A 20,200-nucleotide genomic window follows, 5' to 3' on the forward strand; every position below is an offset into this window, starting at 1 on the left:
GTCCCTGGGCGAAGCCGAAGTGCATTCGAGCTGCACAAGGCAGAATCTTTCCAGGTCTCTGCGTTGTGTCTAGACCGTGCAAACGTTGAAAACGACGGCTTACCAATCGACGAGTTTCGTTTCGTGACGCTGTATTGATCCCAGGGCGAAAGTTTCACCCAGCAAGAAGGTTCGAACGACGGGACAGAAGCAACGCCAGGAACATGGCACAAGCACGCGCTTGGAAAAATGGTGTGACGACGTCACGCCCACCACGTGGCGAAACGTCGTCTTCGAAAAGTGACAGCCTTCTTCTCTCGAATACTGTCCCCTACGGCGGTCCTTTTTATTGTTTCAATGAGCGTTAGGTGCATCTAAATAAACCAGGGTATCTGTAAATGCCGCTGTGGTTCTTGAGGCTCTGTAATCTAAAAGTACGACGACCGGCTGTGTTTTTTTAAACTGCCCGCACGTTACAGCGTATGTTGTTCCGAACTATGCAGAGAAGTAAATAGATGTAGCAACGTACGCAACCTACAAGTCTTTTAAGCGCGCATATTCTGGCTCGCGCCGATTCGCGAGAGATAGCGTGATTTGTGCGACTGCTATCAAGGCTGCTATCTCGTAGTCGTGGGTGTTATTTGTCGCCCGCTTTTGGATGCGTTGAGAATTCCGTTTATCCTTTCCGTATTGCCTGGACATTTCGTTATAAAACTTCTTGGGATGACGACGTACACGCATAGCTGCAAGGGCAATTGAATAGCTGTTTATTAAAGCCTTTATCGTAGAGATGGATTTATGCTGTCGTGCTCGACCTGTGCTGCCGTTCGGATCGGTGTAAACATCACGCGTTTTTTCAATATGGCAGCGTACTAGTTCAGTGCTTGCAGTGCTGAGCTGCAGCAATGTCATATTTTCTCATGTGTTTCAGCTGTTATTTCGCGTATCTATAAGTCATCAACGTTGTAGCGATTACCTGGGACAACATGACGCCTCCTAAAATGAAGAAACTTGAGAAACCTCACGAACATCAGCGACTGTACAAATTATAAGTATCTTGTTTATGTACAGCCGCCGTGTCGCCGGCATTCAAAATCGCGGAAAGTTCTTGTTCCACTGCATGCCTGCGATCCGTGTGCGTTTTTCTACATAGAATGACGCTTTTCTTTTTTTCTCCTCTCTTCACGTCCCACCAGGTGCTGTGCATCACGAGCATAAACTTCCAGCGTCAATCGCTAATCGTAAGCGAAACTTGACTTTGCTGTTTGTTGGCAACTTGTCTACTTACAGTTTTCTCACTGTGACGCGTTTTTTAGAAGCGACAGTTAACTGCAGGTTTTTTTGACGCTTCAAGTCTGTGTTGAGAGAGATCTTCCTAGTTGTTGCTAACCGGGGAAGTAGTTTCGGCCGCATCGCTTTTGGTAAAGGCGCCGCGATCGCAGCTTGAAATGGGCTGGATGGAAATACATCGATTTGCAGCTTCATTTGCAATTTCAGTCGCCACGCGTGATGCGTGATGCCCGTCGATAGCAGTGCATACCTTGTTGTTTTTTCTGTGTTTTCAGGGTTTTGTTGAGTTGACCCTGTTCCCTACCAAGTCCGACCTGCGATGGATCAGAATCAACTGCAAGCAGAGCCATATCCTTGTTGTTGTTGGTTCGACTTTCTTTATTTCTGGTCATTTCTAAATGTGGCATCATGGAGAGCGGGTTACACTCTCCTGAAATTAAAACTACATTGGCAGAGAAAAATCATGCAGATCCAACGCACGTGTATACATCACATCTGTACGCAGCTCTGAACAACCGTCCTCGCGTTCTCACTGTACGGGTTTTGACCCAGTGTGCCACTTTCGTTTCAAATACAGTTGTTCGGCTCTGATTGTAGAAGGCGATGTTTCTCATGCATGGTATATCCTACTCTGTATGTTAACGTGGTGGTGTTGATTGACAACAAATTGCATTGAAGCTTGAAGTAAAAGCCGTGTTCTTCGATGTTTGCCGGCCTTAACTGCGACACACGTGTCTATCGGATCCGCATCAACGACCAATTTGAATGTGCATTCCAGTACAATGACCCAACGTTGGACGTGTGCCCGGGAGAAAACAAAGTGTACGTATACCACCATGCCTGTATAACCTGCATGTCTGCCAGAGGAAAATGTAAATTGGATCAAGGAACATTACTAGAGTTGCCTTGATTTCTTCAATGCATAGGTTGGCAGAAAAAGTGGATATTCACTCACACTTTCTAATACTTTTTTTTACCCCCACCCTTCATCACTTATGCCTGTGAGATGAGTATGACTGAGCATTCTGACCTATGCCTTGAAGACCTTTTGCTGCTTACGTTTTCACATTTGCCTGTGTAAGCGTAGTGCTGCTTTCCTTTTGTTTTCGTTTAATAGAAGGAACATTGATACCTTCTCGGCAGCCCACATGGCAGCCGTTAAGTCAGTCGACCCTGGCTACGGAAATGGAGAAATTTCTGTCAGAATCCCCTCGGAAGCTTCTCACCTCGTCCAAGGTAAGAGCTTTTATTTTAGGACGTAGCTCTTAACCCTTTGTGCTTAACCCTTTGTGTTGCAAGAGGTGTGGCAGCATTTGACAATATCTTGCAGAGGGCAAAGCTTTGCGAGTCAGTGTGGAGTTTTCCTTGGAGAAGCCACAGGGGGGCATACACTTTGTGGTACCCGAATGCGAGGGAACATTTGCTGAGGTAAGTTTGAACATTAGCTGTAATTGTCCCCTTCTTGTCCTTGTCTGCAATTCTGACCGAAAAGTCTCATTTCTTTTTGATCTTCAAACTGGCAGTATTAAAGCCATCATGAAGCAGTAGGAGTACAGTTTACTGAATAAATATTGCAGCTGAATAAATATTCAAGCATGCACAGAGGCTGCACGTGTACTGGCTATGCTTTGCCAGGGACTGGAGCTTATACTCTATCACTTGCCATTTTTCGCTTTAAAAAGCAAAGCTGCAATTGATGACTACTGTAGTAGCTGACAAGCTAAGAATTCAGTACGTGCTTCAAGCTCAAAACTGCACGGAACTTGCCGTCCGTGCCTGCATGCTACAAAATGTAGTTCCCAAGAGAAACGCCGGTATTGAAAGAAGTTCACCTCTGTCGTGATGTTGTGGAAATTAGTTAACAAATATTTTCTAGTGCATCTGTTCAAATCCTCTTTGAGTTGGACAGCAGCATAACTGCCACTGCATTCTTGGGATCTCACCAGCTGTACAGCTGCTGTAGTACTTACCTGCACCAGTACCTGCACCAGTACCTGTACCATCTTACCTGCACCAGTATCTTTTTGCATGTTAGATGTGCACGTCAACCTAATCCTCAATGGCATGCTCACAGACCGCAACACAAAACAACCACGTCCCACTAAAATTTGTTTATAAATCAGCCTACCTAACATTCTACGGTGCTGCCACCTATGACCAATGTGTGAAGCAGACAGTACGAGCCCTGCATGTCTGAAACACTGAAGGCATAATTGGTAACAATAGAATTGTTGTTCGTACCTGTTCTCTTGTGTTTTGCTTGGCACCTAAATCATCACAATGATCACAACATGCTGTAGTCCTCCAAAGCAGTTCTGTGTAAAATTACTATAGCTGAATTCAACCAAAACACATATGGAGCTCTATATTTTTGGTGCTTAGACAACGCAATCAGTAGTATGTGTGTTTGTGATGATCCGGGCTGTGTTCTTTCCTGTGATGGAACAAGCTAAGCTCAATTCGAGAATACACTAAAGCTGTGCTACCAGTTGCAGTGTTAAAAAGACGTCAGGTAGCGCAAGTCTGTGCTTCATACCATCATGTTGCAGACCACTGGTTGTTTGTATCCTTCTCAGCCTGTGACAAATCCAGCTTCAACACATGAGAACTGTAGTTGAAGAAGAAACAAAGTTGTCATAAACTGTCCGAAATATTACAGCATCCTGTAGTAACTAGACTGCTTCACCCTAGGTGTTGTTGATTGCCTTGTCCTGCTGCGCCATGTAAAGCTCCATGTCTGGAAAGTTAGTGTAGTGCATAGAAGAAGAGCACATGAACACACTGACACAGTATCATGTTTGTGTGTTCATGTTCATGCATTGTTCTCGTGTCCTCATCTTGTTCGCGCTACACTCATATTTCAAAACGTTGTACCACAGGCCTACATCAAACCTTAGTCAGGAAAGTAGTGGGGTCCTTGCATTGCAGAGCACGCTTGCCCTCATGGTAAAATCGTCAAGTTATGGTACTTATTGTTCCAAAGGAGCAATAGAACTTGTGGAAAATGCAGCTGACACAACCAGGGATCGAACCCATGACCTTGAGAACAAAAGCAGAATCCCATAGCCACTGTGCCGCCACGACAGGTACAGAAAAAAAAGAATAATGTAATGACAAGATTGCTAAGGCAAACATGCATGCGCACTAGGTAATGGCAGATGAGTGACACTTGATCGGATGGAATATAAACACATGGCACATACTACAACGGCGGCATAAATGAGATGCAAACTCTCGGCTGGCATGTGCACACAAGCCTGCTCTGGTGCGTGTTTTTCGCTGCAGTCTTGACCTGTCGAAGACAGTAACTGTGTCCATGCTTCAGTACGTTTTGTGACATCTTCTGCAGCGTGGTGTCCATGTCTTCACCTATGGCCATGAAAACTCTTCAAGGTAGGTTCTACTTTTCGTGGCCATAAGACATTATGTAATGAACGAGTTTTCCAGCAGTGTCTCTATGAGTAAAAAGCTTTCAAGTTTAAGCAGATGCCAGTAGCTGTGCTGCTGGCAAAGTGTGGGGGTAAAAAAAGCACTCCTTGTAGCCATATTTATGTGAAATATATTGAGAGTCTTCATAGATCAGTTCGAGACGTACGTAGGAATAAAATACATCAGATAACACGTAAATCTTCCTAAAGGCCAACCGTAACAAATAGACTGTGTAGAAAGCCTAGCTTCAGATAGTATAGATACAGAACTGACTTTCTGCAAAATTTTATGTATAAAGTACAAGTGAATGTGTCATGAAAAGCCAACAAAAATATATGCTTTTGACATTGAAACTAAAAAATAAGCTGGCCTTACAGCTCACTGGAAATGACGCATGAGCTCGACCATTTAGAAACGGTGTAGCATGTGGACATGACCTCCCAAATTGGCCAACATCCATGGCATGCTGACTATCTCGGACACCAATCCGAGATTGTCAGTGCATCGTGGGCAAAGAATTGCATCATATCTGCCAAAGACCAGGTGCAGAAGTCGTCTGCTTGGGTGCTTTTCAAAAGTTGGTAATAAGAAAATTAGACAATTGCCAGCCCTGCAGCTTTGCCAAGATTGCTTCAATGGTATATACGACTCATTTATTACCAATTTAACCAAAGCAAAATTTCGTTGCACTTTGCCTTTAAGCGCGTCTTGTCTCGGCTTCAGCTTGTGCACTTGGAACTGGGCGTGGTACGCTTTAATATTTTTATTCATTTCTTTCATCTGACTTCATTCTTCTGCAGCTGTCATCCAGAAGCTGTTGAACATAGTTGAAAGACTGCCAAGCAACTTCATCGAAAAAGTATCACACTAATCCTTCACTTATGACTTCTGTGTGCATTGCACCTGCATATAATGTGGTTTTAATCACATGTGAAGTATTAGCAAATTACTTTAGATGAAAATAAACATGAACTGTGCTAGTTACTGGCAAGCTTTCAACTGATTTTAATGAAACAAAATTAAAGCTTTTATTGTAATGTTTTCGTACAGTGTGGTCTGCTGTTAAAAGAGCACACTTTTAGTACTCTGGGATCTATCCTTGCTGAGATATTGCAGAAATACCCACAGACTCATTGATTACTGCTAATGAAATTGATTACATTAGCCACTTTCTGATAAAAATAGAATGAGTCTTAGGTTATATTGGATTTATTGCTAGTTAGGTATGGCAAAATTACATTGCTTGACCCTGTGTTTCACAACCGTGTCGACAGCAAGATTGCTGGACCGTTTCGGCTTTTCATTCTTTGGGGGGCAAACTGGGAAAGGTAATCGATTATGCTACGACTGCAAGTTCAGTCTGTTTATTTATTTATTTATTTATTTATTTTGTGGTCCTTGTCTTTGAATTGTGGCTGCTTACACAATTACCAGAGAGTGCTTGAGACATTTCTTTAATCACTTCTGGCAACAGCTGTTGAGCAGGCGAGTACGCCTTCACTTGGTGGCAACAACAGCACCTTATGTACCCCTTAGAAAGTGTTGCTAGCCTTCCCTCATGCTGTGTTCATGGGAAAGGTCAGGCACTCTTGCTATCGGCGCGATCATGAGTAGCAGCCTGGGTAGTGGAATTTCGTCACTGTGTACATCACTCACTTGTGCTAATCTCTTTCTCCTGGGTGGCTGTACTGTTTGTCAACTTTGCTCAATAAAACTAATCCTAGACTGATGGGTCGCTTGCAGGCTGTGGTTCCCTTGCATAGACTCATATGCAGACCCCTGCACTTGGAAGATGGAGTTCACGGTGGACTCCAACATGATCGCTGTGTCATGCGGGGACCTTGTGGAAACCGTCTACACGTCGGACATGAGGAAGAAGACGTTTCACTACAACCTTACGACACCTACGTCAGCACCCAAGATTGCACTGGCTGTAGGGTGAGAGTCTCGCAGTGTCGTCCTCCTTTTTATGTCAGGCCTCTACCCACAGCACCAGGCATTGATGGCTGTTCACTTTGCTTCCTCACGAGAAGGCTATATTATTTTAACTACGAGGAACTCAAACCATGTTTATGCTTCCCTTGTTAGCATTTTCAATTTAGCATTATGTTAGGCAGGTGCTACTTTGCATTCATTTCGGAGTGTAGGTAAAAGTCATTTCTCTCTCTATCTGTTTTTGTTTTAATGCTTATTGTGACTATCCCCCTAGTGAACACACATTCGACATAAACCTTGCCATCTGTGAACTTGTTTCTTGCGGGACTTTCTTTACTTTTTCATTTTTTTCAAGGACCCTCGCACATCCCTCAGTTCATGATCCTCACATCCCTTTCTATTTCTTTCACTTGTGCTTTGAAGTACAGAACACGTTTTTCGAAGACAATGCTTGTGTGTGGAAGGGGGAGGGGGGCACTATTAGTGCAGGGGTGGTGAGTGTTAGGAAAAGTTTCGTTTTTGTTCACTTTATGATGACACTGAAGTTGTTGGCCGCATTGCGATGGTGACGCTTACAACTGCTGTCGCAGTAAATATAGCAGTAACAAAGGAACAGGAGGCAGGGCGTGAGACTTGGTTTCTGGTAGAGGCTCTTAGCTCTGACTAGGGCTACGGAGTGTGAGAAATGTCATTTGGGATAGTTGGTTGACATCATAGAGCATCCCATCGAAACTACTAGGAGAACTGTGGTGCAGCATTTGTTCAGCTCCCACGATAATTACGATTAGTACATATATTTGTATGGTTTTAATGCTAGTTGCTTCAGCCGTTCTTGTGACTTTATTCAATGTGCTTTGTCTTCCTTTATTGGCCTCAATTAGGAATCAATCCTATTTTCCTAAACAGAAAAGGCAATAAGACTCTGCGCACTTGTAAAATCGTTGCAGATTGCTGCACTTATAATGCAATATATTGTCCAAGATGAAAAATTTGCAATGTCGTAAAGCCATTTGAAGCCAGCAGAATGAAGGTTAGACGAATCCATGTACTAACTATCATTCCCATTCGGGCTGAATGACCATGCTTGCAGTTCCCGTGGTTGCCAACACCAGAGTTCCTTCTAGTAATTTATATAGGAAGCTCTGCGATTGACTCTGTGGGAAAGAATTCCTGCTTGAGGAGGATTGCTCGCCTCCTGCCAGCATTGCCTTGCAACATTTAATTTGTGTTTCTTCATTATTAGTCAACCGCTAAAAGAATTCCTGAGAGAATGTGTTCTAGGTGCTTCCTTACTACTGCCATTGAATAATTATAACATCTGACAGGCTTGACTGAGGGGCTGCTTAATCTAGAAATTTTAGTAAACAGTTTCTTTTTTACCAGCCACACAGCATATACTAGAGGACGTATTTCTAGCTCAAAGGTTGGTACAAATTGTAGTCGTATGGATACTTTGATTCGTTATATAAAGCTGTTTCCAGTGCCAAAATTTGTTAAAGGGTCCCTCACCAGGTTTGGCCAATTTTGACAGACAAGCAAAGCGCACACTTCACGTGCTGACGATCGTGTCTGCGCATTATGGCAGCACTATGTGCTGCTAAAACGGCTGAAGTTTCAAACCAAACACTGCGCATCCTCTCTCTCAGGGAATCGCAGATCCCTGCCAGAGAGTCGAGGTAACACGCACAAACACCATGACCTAAATCACAGTCTTAGCAACATCACAATGCAGAATCCACGACACCACCACTGGAAATGCGCCGCTCAGCAAAACCGGAAGAGAAGACAAATAAATGGAGGCGGGGCTTATCGCATGAACTAGACGTGGTTCTTCAGCTTCGATAAGGGAGAAGGACGGGAAGGAACGTTGCTTGTGGACGCTTACTTGAGGCAGAGGGAGAGGGTGTCTCTGTCGGCAGTCGCACTCGCATCTCGACAGTGCGGTAAAAGGGCATTCAATTTCTTCTATCTCCTCGAATAACAACCAGTTCTGTAAAAATTATTTTAGTAAAACAATCTCTGATAGTGTTTTAGAACTTCCAGTGTATAACTAAAACTTTGCCGTGGGCCCTGGGGATGGTGGTGAGGGTAACCATTTAAGGGTGGCTACTTCTGTATCAAAGCCATGTAGTTCCCACCTGACTTCTTTATTAAGGAAACTTGCAAGCACATTAGCCTGATGGCAGCAGTCGTAAAGCATTTGGTTCGCTCTTTGTTTACCAAGGCCCTTCGAGATCTTTGTGGACCCACAGATGCACGAGGTGACACATTTCTGCCTCCCGCACCTGCTGCCCCTCCTGAAGCAGTGTACAAACTTCCTCCATGAGGTAAGTGCAAGCATAAAGGTTCTCACGTCACAGCGGCTTGTAACACAAAAGTTTCTCACGTCCCTTGTAGTACTAGTGAGTTGATAGGATATCACTAGTATTGGTGATTGCTATAGCCCAGTTAATCTGTTCTTGCACATTGACATAGGGCCGTCATAATGTCCACATTGAATAACATACTAGTAAGTCCATTCACTATTGGCACCTATGCATACCACGCAACGAAGGCACTTTTAACCTACCTGAAAGACCCTTCGACCTGGAAGACCCTGGGAGACCTTACTTAGTTTGTATACTGTGTATTTTGTGTGTCCGAGACGTGTATCATGCATATTATTACGATATGATTCCGCGAGAGACGAGCCGCCGCGAGAACGACAAAGAAGTTGGTCGGTGCCCTCGGCACAAGCGAGTGTCAGCCTGGCTGCCTGGCTCTACCTTACATTACCTTTGCATATAACTCCTCCCGTCTCGAAACTGCTGGCTTTTCCCCGTTTTACCTCTTGTATGGCCGCGAACCGACGCTACCACTGGACACTGTGCTTCCGTCCACCACAGCTTCAACTAGCGATTATGCCCATGATGCAATCGCCCATGCTGACCATGCTCGCCAACTTGCGCGCGTTCGTCTACAAGTGTCTCAAGACAAGCAAAAACAATGCTACAACCTCCGTCACCGTGATGTCCATTTTGTGCCCGGAGCCCTCGTGTTGCTTTGGTCACCATCGCGTAAAGTCAACCTTTGTGAAAAACTGCTTTTCTGTTACACAGGCCCATATCGTGTGATACGCAAAGTGACCGATGTCACCTATAAAATCGTTCTAGCCACGCCCACGACGTCCTCCGCTGTGACAACCAGTGACATTGTCCACGTTGCCGACTCAAGCCCTACAACTCTCCATGCCCCTTGGATATTTAACAGCACCGTGACGGTGCTTTTGCCGCCGGGGGGTAATATTACGATATGATTCCGCGAGAGACGAGCCGCCGCGAGAACAACGAAGAAGTTGGTCGGTGCCCTCGGCACGAGCGAGTGTCAGCCTGGCTGCCTGGCTCCAGTGTAAATAGCGTGTAAATAGCATCTCTCGTCTGTGTCTTTCCACACGTAACAATATAATTTCACCGCTCATTATTCCTATGTGGAATGGCACACTACATATGCTACCAGGCTAACGTCTCCAAGATTCATTTATGAACCTCTCTCTCTCTCTCTGTGGTATTGGTGTTACATTCACGTGTGTTACACTGATGTCATACTCGTGCAGCATTGTGCTGTGAAAACACAAAACCGGACAGTAAAAGTACGCGATCACTGTTGTCACCTAATCAAACCGCATGGAGCCACTGTTCCTTCTACATCATATGAGAGGCATGAATAAAGCTCAGATAATCTAATTCTAACTCTATATCAGTGAGAGCAACTTACGGCACACTTACTCACCTGCAGTAGAACCTCGTTTGTATGTTTAAGAAAAAAGGCACAAGAAAAAGATACATACTAACTGAGAAAACATACAATCCAATGTCACTTAAATTTTTCACAGACTCAACTGTAGTTGGCAGCTATGTAACACGAAGTGTTGTGCGAATCGTTGCATCACAAGACATAGATGCATGCCGAGCTGGTGAGGCCCAAGGAGCCTGAGACGTGCATTGTCATTTCTTGGGGCATTGGCAAACTTACATTAGCACTCCTCGAATTGAACCTATGTCAGCAGCTTCTTCGAGTGGGGCATTTTGGTGGGAAGTTCTGAGGCGCCCACTCGGCATGAATCGCTGGGGCACAAGACGCTGACATGCGTCGAGCTGGTGGGGTCCAAGCGACCCGAGACGTGCATTGTGGTTTTCCTATTGCATGGCATTTTAAGACAGCAATGGGTGACCGAAGGGAAATCGAACTGGTTGGCTACGCCGGAATACGATGCCTACAATGCTGCCAGGGCGAAATGTAATGCTGACTTCATACCGCCTGCAGCAGGGAACGGCATCACATTCTTTTTGCACAATAGATTAAGTTGGAAGTTAGCGCAGTCCATGTTGTTTCTTGTCTCTGTCTACATTTAGCTTTGTGCTGTAGGCATATCTAGAATGGCCCACCAACTAGCCAAACTTTTATCTGTCTGAGCAATTTGCATTGATACAGCACTTGGTAATGGAAGAAAGGCACCCAGTTGGTTCTATTTTTCTAGTTTTCACCTCTTTAATGCTTCATCACTGTTGTAACACTTTAACGTGACAGTTCAGTGCGTTTACCTTCTTCATCTTATGAATTAACTTGGTTCTTTGTCTAGGCTTTCGAGTTCTACGAGGAACTCCTGTCGAGTCGGTACCCGTACTCATGCTACAAGCAGGTGTTCGTGGCTGAGGCCTACGTTGATGCCGACCCGTATGCCACAATGACCATCCTGAGGTGAATCCACTTGCACCCTGCTCAATTTGCATGAGCTTCGTTTGTAATTTTTAGGGAAAGGAACACACCTCTTACCAAAGTGTTCACTGTGGAACAATGCACCTGTCTGTTATTAAAGCAAGTAAGCTGTGCTGCAGAGTCTCGGAAAATGGCAGGGCAACAGTGATGGCATTGAGTCTGTTTCCTCATGGTTCACAAACAGCCAGACACATTGACATTGACATTGGTGCCAATGTCAATGCCAGTGTGCCAATGCCAATTTCAATTTGACATTGGTGCCTTTAAAACCTTTGAGTAATGCTAGTGGCAGGAGGAAAGAAAGGGCAACATGTGGATCTGTTAGGGTCAAGTGCCAACAAAACTGCTGCCATGCCTGAGCTGCCTGTATTTCCACAACAATGCTGGCCGGTCAGGAAACAAGTCTTGGCAACTGCCACGCTCTTAAGTAATAATTTTTTTCCTCATCGAAATTATTTAAAAACTGGAAATTGACTCTTCCCTGCCCTGCCTAAATTACCACCCATTCATAACGAGCAATAGCATAGCCATTGTTAGTGCTGAATGTTAGCAATTTCACCTGAGCCTAGCCACTGTTGATGCTGATGTCAATGCTGGGGTTGTTAATTTGTGTTTTGTACTTGTTTTTTGACAGCGTCAACCTTCTGCATTCGAAGCACATCATCGACGAAGCGTACCTTTCACGCACGATAATGGCCAAGGCGGTGGCCGAGCAGTTCTTCGGCTGTTTTATTGCTATGCACACCTGGTGAGTGTTTGAAAAGGTTTGAAAGTGTCAGTGTTTTTGCCAGGGTCATTGATGCCAGATTGTGAAGATTAGAGAGCTTGTCACGTACTGGCACTTTGTTTAGGCTGTGAACACAGCCTCCAAGACATTTGATCAAACAGTGTTGTTCGGTGAATTAACGTGTCTTTTGGAAGTTGATAGTAACTGCGAATTAGTGACAGGGATAATAAAACAACACAGGACAGGTGCTGGCTTACACTTGATGCTTATTGGAAAACAATGCCTCAATATGCCACCTGTTTGGTTTCCTTTAGTTCAAGCAGGCTCTTTAAAAATTGCTTTTAACAAATAGCGCCGTTCTTCCTTTTCAGGTGGATTTCTGAAAGTGGCAGAAATTTTTTTGCAGCTGTGAAATTGCATGTCAAGGTGGCTAATTTAAAAGATTCACTAATTAACATTTTAGCTATCCCACAATGCCACAATTGCAAAATTGAAGTGGAACAGTAGTGAAGTCATGTCTGCTTAGCACAAATCATGAGACTGGCACCACTTTTATTATATTTATCCTTAGAATCTGCTACAAATTATGTTGGGTTTCAGTCAATTTTGCACACTCATTTCTATAGCGGTTCAAGAAAATCTTAGCTGGAATGCTGACATATATTTTACTGAACTTTTGAGAATGGATATCTCGAAAGTGGTGGTAGTTCAGAATTTCTGCTAAGCATGCATGACTTCACTACTGTTCAACTTCAATATCTCACAATTGCAATGCGTGACCCGGAGCGAATAATTAGCAAATCTTTTTGATTAGGTACTTGGATATTGAGATTTGTTGAGCAAGTAACGTTCACCTATTCAGGTAATCCACCTGAAAATTCTCTATGCAACTCTTTTTAACATCCATTCTAATCTAACCATCCCATTCTAACCTAAGCTCTTATGAGTTGTGAATGTGACAGCATTAACCTCCAATTGAACACCATTGAGCGGTCCTTCGAGTTTTGCACTGCGATTTATGTTATCGAGTTTTGCGATTAAGTTAGTGCAGTTTTTTGGGGGGGGTTTCTACGTTAGCATGTTGGCTGTAGACCAGAATCATTTGGACGGTATTGCTGAGAAATCAAGTGCATTTCGTTTCATGCAGTGTGTTTGCTAATGTCTGTGGGGAGAGTGAAGGTGATGATGTCTTTTTCGGGGGCCACAATGTCTCTATTCCCATTCAGCTGGTCCGCTGCCGGTCTCTTCACTCATTTAGCTGCGTTCTTCCGCTCCCTTACTTCATCTGCAGTGTAGTGGTGTGGATGACCATGTTTCGCTACTGCTGAGGTTGTGGCCACCGACAATGTAGATGCTTCGGACTCTAGGGAAATAGGAAAATAGGATAGAGCAAATAAGAACTACCTACATAGGTACAGCATAGCAACTAGGTAAACACATCCATAGTTCACTTGTCGAGTGACTTCCTCGAGAGAGTTTGTCATACGGCCCCGCACACTGGCATTGTTAGGTCACATAGAGCAGCCAGGTAGTGAGGCCCGACTGCAGCTTGCATGGGCACTCCTCAAAGGTGTGCCTTACCTGCGCCCGTTCTCATCTTCATTAATTTGTGCTCATATCTAACCACCATAAATATCCGTAGACATTCCATTCATTCGTTTACCTTATTCATAACAACTCATACGTCCTTTTCATAAGCACTTAATGGAGTTGCGGGTACAAAAAAAAAAGAAGAAGCAGTAGAACTGGTGCATGTCAGCAATGACTTTTTTTGAAGCTTGGCATCTCTTCAACTGCAGCTTTTGAAGTGTGCGCAGTTGTTGATGACAACTATTTGGCTAGAAAAGTCTGTTCACTTGCAAGCAGTGCATATCAAAATTTTTGCAGTCGTCGCAGCAAGGAAATCTATCTCTAGGAAATTTCTGTCCTTCATCGCCAAACGCTATCTTCATGCATTCCCCTACATTTGTCTGTTATTCATGTGGTGTTATCAGGTTCCCAGCCTGCAGTAGCATCTGTAGGAGTTTCCTCACGTGCGTCTTAGTTTTTCAGTCCAAGGAAAATATTTTGCCGACTTTGCATGTCGCGGGGATACCATTCTGGACAGTTGAATTTTCATCGTATTGTCAAGCTTGCCATGTCATTATCTTTGGTTGTCTGAAATGGTGGCCACGCTCTCTCTGGTTGGCCCAAATCACAAACATGGCAAAATACAGCAGCCCAGCGTAGTAGCACCACAGGTTTTTATTGGGATTTGAAATGCGCTTCCTGCAGGGCTGACTCTTGGCTGCCAAAGGGGATCTCCGCGTATCTCGCCGGCCAGTACAACAAGAAAGCTTTTGGAAACAACGAGTACAGGTTCTCAGTTCACAAGGTGAGCTGGCACTTAATACCAGTGTTAGATGGGGCACTTTCTGTTGCGATCGACCCCAATTTCACTACACTGATTGTTAGACTAGCACACCGGGTTTTGCTAAGTGGTTCCAAAGCAATTGACAGTCATGTCCCTAGTATGCAATAGAAGTCGTAGCGTAGACATCAGCCTACATCAGAGCTTTTGCTTGGGCTAGCTGGTCATAACTACAGGAATAAGTAAGGGGTATCGGGGTGCCTGTCCTGTCAATGTGTGTTTGTCTTCATTTTTTCGCACCGTAATGCTTATTCTAGTCAGCCTATGATCACAATCAAAATGCTCAATTGTGATCCATAGATCATGATTGAATCAAACCTGATGGAGCAAATTCGTGATTATTACCATACAATATATTCTTAGCATAGTTGGCCTTCTGTCCGCTAAGGACTGCCACCACCAGCATACTTTGCAGTAGTGTTGACATTGTGATTTGTCATGAACTCACTTTGTTGACACTCATGTATCATGCTTTGCCTGCATATTAGAAAACTTCCGGTGGCCAAAATTAATCCATACTAGTGGGCCACTGCGGCACCTTTCATAGGCCAATCCTTGCTTTGGGGTGCTAAACAACACACATAAAAATGTTGGTGTCTGTTTTGCAAAGGACATAATACTTCTCTTTCTTTTCTTCCAGTCAGTTATCTAAACTTGTAACAAGTCATTGCAGAAGAGGGCATACTAGCACTGAATCATGCGTTTGTTTTCTTTTCACAGCAACTAAAAGAAGTGACAGCCTATGAACAGGAAGCAGGCGGCATCATACTGGACCCGAGTGGATGTGACAACGTGCCCTTCCACTTCCCCGTCACGAACCTGCACACGATGTCGCCAAAGTACGCTGAGATGTTGCGGGCCAAGTCTCACCTCGTGATTCGCATGCTCGAGGACCGCATCGGAAGGGAGCTGCTTCTGCAGGTACCGAGCACCTTGATTGCTTTTCTTGTTGTGCTTATATCATAACACCCATGTCACAGAACGTCGCAGAGCCACCATGTCATAGAATGTGGTCCAAATACAGCATCGTGAAACGGCGCTGAATCTGAGGTACTTGCGTCGAAACCTTTGAAGCCTTCAGGCAAGCTGAGCGGCCACGTGTGAATTGAAATTGTGCTACTCGGGCACATTCTGAAGCTATGATATAGACATTGGTGTGGTGGTGCTATTTAATTAGTTTCATATAAGCATGTGACCGTTATGAAAGGTAACTTCCCGAAATTTCTACGCGAGAGGCCCTAGTGGTTTTACACATGACTCATACATGAAGGTGCTCTACTAGGCTCTTACACTGAATAGTAATTTAGTGCGTGTTCACATAAATGTTTTAATTTCGCAGTTTATAAGTAAGCAATGGTAAAACAAATTCATTGTTTCCGTTTACATTGCACACCTGGAAATTGTTCTCTGTATCAGCCTTGTCAGAGTCACCAACTTGACTCTTGTCACATAGCGCTAAGTGACAGTTAAGTGGTTCTGCAATCAAGTCTTTGGTGTTTCAATTCCTCTCACGTAATAGGCTACACCGGTAGCATAAGGAACCAATCAGGGTCATTGTACATGGCAATGGCACGCTTCGAAGTTGCAGGTTCTTTTGCAGGAACAATTCAATCTCATTGTAATGAAGTCTCGTCCACCACTAAAATGTATACATCAGATATTAATTAAAAAAGTACCAATGACATTGACAAAAAGAAATTTGGAATCGAATCTGTGCGAAAGGAGTGCAACTGTAATGCAATGTATTGGCACTGCATGCCACTGACGGGCTAGCTTGAGCAAGGCACGAGAGACAGTGCTTTCCGCATTGTGGCCTTTTTCTTGTTAAGCCAAGTCAAGCCAAGGCAACCTGCTGACCAAAACGCATTTGCACATCCCCAATACGCCTTTTTACAAATCAGATGTTTCAGACATGTGGAAAACTGCGGTTGCAAGTTGCACTTGCCGGAGATCCAATATTCTTGCTACCAGAATACATATTTTGAGCTGTAAGTGCTCAGACTTTTGCTTCACTGTAGCCAATATTGTGTCAGATCTCGCATTTTCAATTTCATCATTTCCATAGAAAACATGGTAATATAAACTTTTGCCAGTCAGATGTTCAGTTTACTTAATTGTATCTAATACAGCTAAACCTCGTTATAATGAAATTGTATCAAACACGAAAATACCTTCGTTATATCCAATAATTCTTATAAGCATTCAATCGGTACACACTGACATTCGTGAGAAATTTTTGTATATTTAGTTTGTCATATCCGATAATTCGTTTTACTTGTGTTCATTATATTGAGATTTGACTGTATTTCATTGTATCCATGTTCGTTATAACGAGATTCAACTGTTCTGTCAGTATTTGGTGGAGCATTATATTATGTGGGCTTACAATGTGTTTGTCGTTTAATCATTCACTTTGCAGGTGTTCAACAAGCTCCTTTCTCTCGCAAGTTCTGCAGCTCAGCAGAAGGTCACTTCTAACATGTGGCACAACATGCTTCTCTCGACAAACAGCGTGAGTATGCCACTTCATGCCCTGCAAATAATTGTGCCCCCCTTTTTTTTTTTTTTTTTTTTTTTTTTTTTTTTTTTTTCTTGCAGCTGCATTACACTTTAGTGCATTCTGATATCAAGGTAGCAACATTACACTGCACTTGAAGTTCCCTTCAGAAAATTCCATTCCAGTCAGTCCAATTTATTGCTCTTCTTTAGATGTCTTACTAGTATACGTAATTACATCATAACATCTAAATCGCTGGCAGCTGACTAATCGGGATCTAATAGATGCCGATGAAAAATGAGCTGAATTGTGCCTCTAGACAGCGTACATTCTCGAGCCCATATATTTTTAAAAAGACAGACCAATTGCCTGAAATTTCTTACTGGAAAATTTAAGAGTAATGTATAACCCACAAATCTTTGACAACTCTGCGAAGGCACTCGTTTTGCTGTAATGTTATAATTGCGGATCTGTCGCATCTTTGTTTCTGTGCTTGATTTTTTTTGTGGGGGCAAGGGTGCCGTGTTTATCTTCTTGCGTTTGCATTATGCTTTGTTGTCTTTACAGTTCCAGAAGGCAATTTTTATAGTGACTGGAAAAGATATCAAGACCTTCCTGGAGCAATGGGTGTATCCTTTGCAACAAATTGATACATTTGTTATCCATGGCCAATGTTAAAGGGGGCTGCCTACCATTGTTTAAAGACCTGCTGTATTGTAGTGCATTAGAAGGACCACCATTCAAAGTGTCTAAAGGTGCAGCAGCTTCCCTGGCAAGTGAGCAGAAACTTGACACGTGACAATATGATTGACTTGTAATTTTTCATGCTTAGATAACTTGAAATTCTAGTCGACTCAAACAGATGTCATTACATTGGTTGGCTCACCATATCTTCAGTTCATTTTCAAATCTTTTAAGCATGCTGTCACTGTTGCAGACAGCGTCACTGTTTTGTTTCTGAGTGGAGAACTGCTGTCATTTGCACGTACATGAGATCAGTTGGCTCGACTTGACTCGCCAACGCACACAGACGACAGGGTGGTCATGCAAAGTTCCATGGCACATTTGTCTTCAACCGCAAGCGCAACACAGTGGAGCTGGAGATAAAGCAGACTGACACACAGTCTCTCGGTATCAAGAAATATGTGGTAAGTGATAAAGATCACAGCTGCATCGTACAGGCGGTTTAGCATCACGTGCATTCATTGTATGCATTAAGCATCATACAGCCACTTTTTGTCCACATTACATTCAATATTTGTCGATTTTTATATTTGATAAGCTTTCTCGTTTTTATTTCTCGCATTTTTCTTTCTCTTAACCAATGTGCCAATTCTTTAGTTCTAACATTTTTCTTCCTTGCTGTTTTTGTAACTCATTTCAGTGCTTACTGCAGTAGTATTGTGTTTCTGCTAATTTGTATACTTGCCCACTCCTTGTAAAACCCCTCCAGCAGAGGTATTCGAGGTATTGTAAACAAATAAATAAAATAACTGTACAGTTCTTTTTTAACTTATTAGAACATGGCAACTGTGTTATCCCTTGAAAAATGCAAGTGTTGGAACTTCTAACATCTAAAAAAGCACCTAAAGCATTAGCATCACAACAAAACCCAACTCCTAGTATTCAGGCTGGGCACAATGTGACCAATGCCTTTTATGCAGCACATGCAGATTAATATGCTGAAGTTTTTATTTCAGAACGCTGCCTCATGCAGTGAGGCTCTCACTTAGGCAATAATATGCACATTTAGACTGAATGGCAGCAATTTGCCAATGGCACACGTGTTACGTGTGCCATTGGCAAAGTGCCACGTTATACAAGAACCTAGTTCTCGTATAACGTGGTTCTCGTATAACAGTGGTACGTATGACAGTTCTCGGTACGTAGTTCTCGTATAACAGTGCGCTGCTCTACGCCACACATCTCGGAGGCCCATACTTGCACTTAATAGTCAGCCGTGTTCACCAGGTTTTTTCCGTAATGCTGCATGTTAGGTAGGCAGCTGAGCATACAGGCACGAGGTACCCCATGTCGTTGCGTTTAGTACAATTTCTGGTGGCAGTCCGTTCGAAATAAGAAATTATGTCCAAGTCAAGGCACAATGAAGGAAATGCAAGAAATGGCTATAGGTGGTGTTAAAAACATGGTCGCCACGTTTCCAGTGCCCGCAGTCACTTCTAGTACCTGCAGCATGCAAAAGCATGACCTTCGAGATTAGTTTTCATTACTCTGAGAGGGGCCATTGCTGAGGGGTGCAAAATGGAAGCCACCTATTCACTCTAAAATTTTGTGTTGGCTGAAGGTTCTCGCACAGATCTTGGGGAATTTTTCCCTTGCCATTTTGCAGTCTGAGCGCTTTGCATAAGTTCAGCCTTACATAAAGTGCAAAGGCTTCATAGAGGACATAGGTGATTTCACCCTCTTATCTTCAACCCCTCCACTCCCAACACCGGTCTCTCAACAACCACTTGTACTTTGAAAATAAGATGCAGAATGCTTTGATACAGGCCAGTTTTGCTCGTTAACGCTTTTTCTTTCTTTGTCACGTATTCCAGGGTCCACTCACAGTTACCATTCAAGAGTTGGACGGTACATTCAAGCACAATCTTCAGATTGAAGAGAATGCCACCAAGCATGACATCACTTGCCACTCTAAAAGTAGAAGGTCAGTGCCTGCACGTCTTGGATGCAAAACATTATTTTCTGTAATGCCTGGTAGTTTTCAGACATCAAAGGGTATTTAGAAATTTTGGACAGAGAATTTTGAGAACCTTGGCTAGGAACCAGGAACTTTATTTTATCGTGTAGTAGTACTACAAGTTCTTAGGTCTTCACAAAGAGCTGTTTCTAGTGCACAACACATTTGAGAATGTGATGACGACTTTATGAATAGCAACAATATTTCAGATAAAATTAAATGTGCTTGTTTCAAGTTTTCTATGTTGTTTTACTTTGCCACTGTTTTCAAAGACTGTTTAGTAGAACCATGTTCAGCTGGACTGAATTCAGCTTCATAAATTGTTGTATGCTCGTATCAAATTGTGTTTATTGATGTTGGCCAGCGCTTCCACAATAGCAGCCTTCGGCGAGTATTCAGGATTATGTGGCTGCTTGTTAGTCTCCCTCTCAGTGATGCCTCCTCTGAATAGCAGTGTAACAGGTTTAAATATTGGGA

The 20,200-nt window shown here is 43.3% G+C and overlaps 1 protein-coding gene across 1 annotated transcript in view; it reads left to right on the forward strand.

Annotated features, from left to right (window-relative positions):
* Window positions 1-1,732: 1,732 nt before the first annotated feature.
* Taf2 (TATA-box binding protein associated factor 2) overlaps window positions 1,733-20,200 on the forward strand; it is a 58,947-nt gene continuing 40,479 nt past the window's right edge. The window contains exons 1-14 of the mRNA XM_072284495.1: window positions 1,733-2,091; window positions 2,387-2,505; window positions 2,600-2,697; window positions 4,619-4,662; window positions 6,442-6,636; window positions 8,858-8,960; window positions 11,252-11,370; window positions 12,023-12,136; window positions 14,390-14,489; window positions 15,246-15,446; window positions 16,945-17,037; window positions 17,590-17,651; window positions 18,053-18,170; window positions 19,581-19,690. Of these exons, the coding sequence (XP_072140596.1) occupies window positions 1,973-2,091; window positions 2,387-2,505; window positions 2,600-2,697; window positions 4,619-4,662; window positions 6,442-6,636; window positions 8,858-8,960; window positions 11,252-11,370; window positions 12,023-12,136; window positions 14,390-14,489; window positions 15,246-15,446; window positions 16,945-17,037; window positions 17,590-17,651; window positions 18,053-18,170; window positions 19,581-19,690 (1,595 nt within the window). The 5' untranslated portion in view covers window positions 1,733-1,972. The remainder of the gene's footprint in view (window positions 2,092-2,386; window positions 2,506-2,599; window positions 2,698-4,618; window positions 4,663-6,441; window positions 6,637-8,857; window positions 8,961-11,251; window positions 11,371-12,022; window positions 12,137-14,389; window positions 14,490-15,245; window positions 15,447-16,944; window positions 17,038-17,589; window positions 17,652-18,052; window positions 18,171-19,580; window positions 19,691-20,200) is intronic.

This window comes from Dermacentor andersoni, chromosome 9, assembly GCF_023375885.2.
Source record: "Dermacentor andersoni chromosome 9, qqDerAnde1_hic_scaffold, whole genome shotgun sequence".
Lineage (NCBI taxonomy): Eukaryota > Metazoa > Arthropoda > Arachnida > Ixodida > Ixodidae > Dermacentor > Dermacentor andersoni.